Source organism: Akebia trifoliata, chromosome 1, assembly GCF_017979445.1.
Source record: "Akebia trifoliata isolate Shusen 1 chromosome 1, ASM1797944v1, whole genome shotgun sequence".
Lineage (NCBI taxonomy): Eukaryota > Viridiplantae > Streptophyta > Magnoliopsida > Ranunculales > Lardizabalaceae > Akebia > Akebia trifoliata.
The window spans coordinates 5306022-5312156 of record NC_141375.1 but is presented as its reverse complement, the minus strand read 5'-3'; the positions used below and the strand labels follow the sequence as shown (position 1 = coordinate 5312156).

Here is a 6135-nt window from a genome sequence, read left to right as displayed (position 1 = left end):
TATTTGTAGGCTGTAGGAATTCATGATCCCATAGATGTGATCATCCAATCAAATGGCAATAATCATCAATTTGACTATTTTTAAGATCATTGCATGTAAGACAGGTACAAATCAAAATCTTAGAATGGAGGAAGTCTAGATACAGAAGACCTCAAAAAGAAATTAATTCTAAAAATATCCTTGGATGCCCCCCCGGGGGTGTGTCTCTCTTTAAATGGGAATAAACAATAAAGATGCTTTTGCTTCACTACCATTAATGGGTAGCATTCAATGTTAGGCTTCATAGTCAAAAAAGTCTCCAATTTTTTTTGAAAGTTCGAAAAATTCTCCAAACAAGGAATCAACCCATTAAATCGACAAATTAACAAATTAGTCAATGATTTATCAATTAATTGGTCAATCGTTAATTTTATATTCTTTGACTTTGAAAGCCCATGAACAAGATAGAATTTTAAGGAAGTTGAAAATGATGAATTTTTAGAAGAAACTCAAAAAATCATCATTTGGCTAATCTCAAAAAAAATTCAATTACATTCACGAAACCTTCCCAAACTTTTCCGAATTAATGAATTAAAACTCCTGAATAATTAATCCAATTTTAGTTACTATGGTTATTGTTTAGGATCCTTGCATGGGCCCACAAGATATAGGAGGGGACAATACGAAATTTGTGTGTTCTTTGGAATCTTCCTAATGTTGCACGGCTAGAAAAAGTAAGTTTGAGATTTAGAACTAATTTCCACTGTAACAATTAAATTTGGATACATAGAATCCTTAGTTTTGTCCATCCAAATCTTTGAGCAAGAAAAAAGAAATGTTAGGTTACAATGAACCCGAATAAGCAAAGATTTGCCCTCAGCAGCAATACAAGATTTCAACCTTGTTTTGATGGAAATTCAAAATATAAAATCCCCAGCACCACTTTAATATCACCATCCCACACTCTTATCTTACAACCAGTCTACCTCTCTTACATACCCATCTCCATCTCTCTCTCTCTCTCTCTCTCTCTCTCTCTCTCTTCTGTGTTTAATCTAAATTATGGCCAAGAGATGTTCAATTCCATCTATTAGTTTCATTGTGATATTCATCATAAGCCATTTGATGTCGATCATAGGGAAACAAAGGCCATGGACTACTTTGTTGCCACAAGATCTTCTCTCACTCGATCTTGCAACAAGAATTCGTGTCGATCCTGTTGCAACTACCATGGCCTCTACCGATTTCGGTAGACTTGTTAGAGAAATTCCAGCGGCAGTTCTATATCCATCGTGTGTAGACGACATTGAGTCTCTAATAAGATTCTCTTATAGTTCTCGTAATCCTTTTAGCATTGCCGCTAGAGGTCATGGTCATTCAGTTCGAGGGCAGGCTACGGCTCTTAATGGTGTTGTTGTGGATATGAGATCATTGAATGACAATAATGGTTGTAATCAAATTACCATTTCTCGAAGCTCCCTAACTATGTATGCAGATGTTGGGGGTGAGCAGCTATGGATTGATGTGTTGCATGCCACACTCGAACATGGGCTTACACCGCGGTCATGGACCGATTATTTGTACCTCACCGTGGGAGGAACCCTATCCAATGCAGGAATAAGTGGCCAATCCTTCCGCCATGGTCCTATGATCAGCAATGTATATGAGATGGATATAATTACCGGTACATTGCATCTACAGTTACATCCTCTCTATGTGTTATAAATTTGCGTGTATCATGTTCATAGGCCATGGTTACGATCTATGTGTCGACACCCAAATGAGTATTACCATGCATGCATGCATGCAGTTATCAATTTTTGTTTATTATATAGGGTTATGAAATGTGTTTTCTGTTTTGATTTATTCAGGAAGAGGAGAGACAGTGACTTGCTCCAAACACATAAACTCAGAGCTGTTCTATGCTGTATTGGGTGGTCTTGGGCAGTTTGGGATCATCACCAGAGCAAGAATCGCGTTAGAGCCAGCCCCTCAAAGAGTATGCATTGAATTCCTAGTTAGCTAGCTCGATGAGTGCTCCCAGTTCAAGTGAACTTTAATCGCGAGAAGCTTTGGCCCACCTCTCAAAGGAGAGGTCCTGCGCAGTGTACAATTCTGTGTTGGGGCCTATGGCCCCGTATGAGGGCCATAAATGGGTCTGTCGGTTTGGACACACAGGCTTGAGTAGACTCCACGAGCCCTATGATGGCTTATTATGTAAATACCAATCTGTTTAGAGTCGCAATCCAGTACGGTGTCTAGGAATGGTGTCTACATGGCACATTTTGATTGGAAGAATAAGCACATTGGGCTGCCTACACAGCTTTGTTAGTAGCCTGGGGTGTTTTAAAATCCAACTAAATCATGCCACATAGACACCGCTCTTTTAATTTATAGGAGCGGGACACCGTATTGGATTCTGAGTCTTCCATTTATTTCGTTAGGGACTTGGGTAGTAAATTTTGGATGCTTACTAGATGGTCTCCATGCTTTACATCAGATTGGAAAATATGTCCCAGTTCTATACAAACCAGACATCTCTTACCTTATAAAAGATTCCTCACATGTTCTTGTCTTCTGTTACGTTAGGACCCTACGACATAAGGACTTCAGTGTTTTTGGTGTATTGGTTAGTTTTTATCATCATCTAAGGTGTACTGTGTACATGTAGCACATGTGATCATCTGAAATATTGTGTTAGACCAATCCTTGAATGGACCCATGACCTAAACGTGAACAATTCTTTTGTTGATGGCCCCCTCGACCTGGTACCTTGTCTCCGATTTGTTTCTTGTTTCTTCTTTAATGAAATCTCTTTACCTTATAAGAAAACCTACCCTCTAATCAAGACCGACACAAGTAAAGAAATAGGTGATGCATTAGGGTTGAAAGAAGATGCCAAGTTTCCACTTACGTACATCAGACATAAATATCGAACCCATGTGTTTCTTATTTTCTAGTAGACTACGAAGTTGTGAATTAGACCACCTGAATTCAACATCTTCTTATTATTTTTTCATTTTAGTACCCATGTACGGGTTTCTTCACTGTTAATCCTATGGGGTTCAATGACATGTTCTGTATTGTCCTTGGCAGTGTAAAAATGTACTTGCTTTTCGTTCTCTATGTTGTCTTTGTTGTTTCATTTGGGCTGTAAAATTGTTTGCAGGTGCGATGGGTACGGATGCTCTACCATGATTTCTCCGCTTTTACAAGAGACCAAGAACATTTGATCTCAATTAATGGTAAACAAGGGACCAGGGGACTAGATTATGTCGAAGGTTCGCTTATGATGGACCAAAGTCCAGCAAATAACTGGAGATCTTCATTTTTCTCCCCAACCGATTATCCAAGACTAACTTCCTTAGCAGCCAAACATGGCATTATTTACTGCCTAGAAGTTGCTAAGTACTACGACAATCTCACTATCGGTACGGTCAATGAGGTAATTGTTGCTTCTCTACACATCTCAAATATTGTGTTTGATGAGTTGAATGAGACATACATTTATCTTAAAAATTGGGCATTTTTTATTCAGGAGCTAGAATTTTTCTTCAATGGGTTAGGCTACAATCATGGTTTTATATTTGAAAAAGACATCTCGTACGTAGATTTCCTAAATAGAGTTCGAAAAGGAGAGGTGAAGCTTCAATCTCAAGGACTGTGGGATGTTCCTCATCCATGGCTGAATTTATTTGTGCCCAAATCACGAATCTCCGACTTTGATTCCGGTGTTTTCAAAGGCATCCTCAAGCAAAACAAGACTGCTGGACCCATTCTCGTCTACCCCATGAACCGTAACAAGTAAGCACACAAAAATTTGCTAACACCCATTATCAAAAGGGTCCCCTTAGATTTTGTTAAAATACAAATCACAACAAATATTTTGAAGAAATATATAATTCAGCATTGCTTGCAGGTGGGACGATAGGATGTCTGCAATTATTCCCGACGAAGATATCTTCTACTCTATAGGATTATTGCAATCAAATGGATTGCATGATTGGGAGTACTTGGAGGATCAAAATAGTGAAATATTACAGTTTTGTGATGAAGCTGGAATTGAAATTAAACAGTACCTCCCCCATTACAAGACCAAATCAGAATGGATGAGCCATTTTGGTTCCAAATGGGACTTATTCCGAGAAAGGAAAATCAAGTTCGATCCAAAAGTGTTATTGTCACCAGGACAAGGCATTTTCTCAAGACAAAGTTCAGTGTATTGAACCAATTTGGTTCTCTTTCTAGATCTGTTGTTTAAGCCTTAAGGTAACAAAAAGCATTCGCTAACAAATGGAATGTACCATATATTTTATACATGGAGACAAGGTTGTTGAAGAATTGTAATCTTCAAAGAGTAGAATGAATCATTCCTTGGATTTCAAATCCTTGAGATCAAGGAAGAATTTTTTTTTTTTTTTTGGGGAGGGGGGTCAACTTTTAGTAAAAAAAGGTCCATAAGTTTGATGCTATGGAAAAAAATAACCACTTTATTTTTAATACTCAAAATAGGCCAATTTGCTACAGTTACTCAAATTTTTTGGAAAAAAATTTGCCCACTTACAATCTTTTAATAAACCCTTCTAAAATATTCATCAAAATTACAAATTCCTCCCTCTCAATCCTTTGTACGATCTAAGTCAAAGAGCTCTTCATTCTCTCTACCAAAACTCACAAAATAACAATTGGAGTTCATCAATGAGCCTCTAACCTTGAGGAATTGTCATGAAAGGTGTTGATTTGTCAATTCCCATGTTCAATCTACAATCCATTGGAACTTTCCACCGATGATTATCACTGTAGACACCCCTAATTAGACCAACCAAGTCTAAGAGCCCAATCGAATCAAGTGAAAGGATAAAATCGAGATAATTTTGACCGATCGAGTAGGACCCACCTTAAGCATAATTGAACATGTCAAAGGTGAAGCCAAAGTTTTCATTTAAGCCTACCCTTCAATGACCAGGGGCCAAGCATAAGCTTGCCTTAGCCTTTGGTCACCTAATGACCATGCCACGTTTTGTACTAATCTTCACTAGGTTGTTGTACAGGCTATTTTTACCTTTACCTTACCTATATGCAAACTAATTTTGCTTTGGCCATCACTTACCTAAAGCAAATTCGATTAGATAGTTATAAGCGCATGTGTGCTCAAGATTTGCTTAAGGAAATGACTATTTAAACCCTCTCCTAAGTCACTTATCCACAAGAAAATACTCTCCACTTCCCATAATGCCTTTGCATTAGGCTTCTTCTAATCTTCTCACTAAGACTTTCTAGTAATTCTCCAATTCCCCCAAACTTGTCTCAAAGTCTCATTTAGTCCATACATAGGGTCAATTACCATTTTTTCCGCAATTTATTGAGACTCAATTAGGAAGATTTACATTTAAGCCCATCTCTTCAATCCTCAATTCAAGGCATAATCTACACAATACCTTAGAAATTGATCAAGTTCAAGAGGCTTGATTCATTTGTCCAACCAAGAAAATTCTCTAGAATTTTTGTGCAATTTCTCTTCTACCCTCAAGTTTGATGAAGATTCCTTCAAGACAAGTGACTGAAAAAACTAAAATTCAAATCCATAATTACAAGTCATTGATACTTGTTATTTAGAGATTAACCCATAGTCAAAGGACTTAGATACTTCTATCCCTCAATTAGAACTATCTAAAATTTTGAGTGCTTTGACACCCCTACCCTTTGATGATCATGATTGATAAAACTCAAACTAGTGCAAATAATAATCAATGACAATTTGATGGAGGGTATTTGAAGTAATTCATTAAAGTTTTCTTGGAAATATTAGGAACTTAAGGAAATTTGACAAGTTTATCTTTAAGGGTCCCCCTAGAGCTTATAAATAGATACCCCATCCAAGGCATTTGGGAGAGAAAGTCTAAGACCCAAAATTCAGCCATTTTCTATTCTTGAAGTCTTTTAGAATCTCAAAACTCTATTCAAATCTTGTTTCACACATCTTAGAGGTGAAAATCAAGAAAAATAAAAAGAAAAAAGAAGGGGCAGAAGTCAAAGGTGGGAAGAGTTTTATATTTTTGTTTGATATAATAAAGCCCCTCCATTTTCCACTTCTACCTCTTCCTTTTTTCTTTTTTTTTGAGTACTTTAAATTCTAGCAATATAGTGGTAGTTAGT

General features: G+C 37.1%; 1 protein-coding gene across 1 annotated transcript; it reads left to right on the top strand.

The window, feature by feature from the left end:
- The first annotated feature begins 1041 nt into the window (after positions 1-1041).
- Positions 1042-4460, top strand: LOC147410518 (cytokinin dehydrogenase 3-like). Its single transcript, XM_086442369.1, has 5 exons — positions 1042-1663; positions 1851-1978; positions 3149-3424; positions 3518-3783; positions 3899-4460. The coding sequence occupies exons 1-5, from the start codon at positions 1042-1044 to the stop codon at positions 4203-4205; spliced, it is 1599 nt and encodes a 532-aa protein (XP_086298495.1). The 3' UTR covers positions 4206-4460.
- The last annotated feature ends 1675 nt before the right edge of the window (positions 4461-6135 follow it).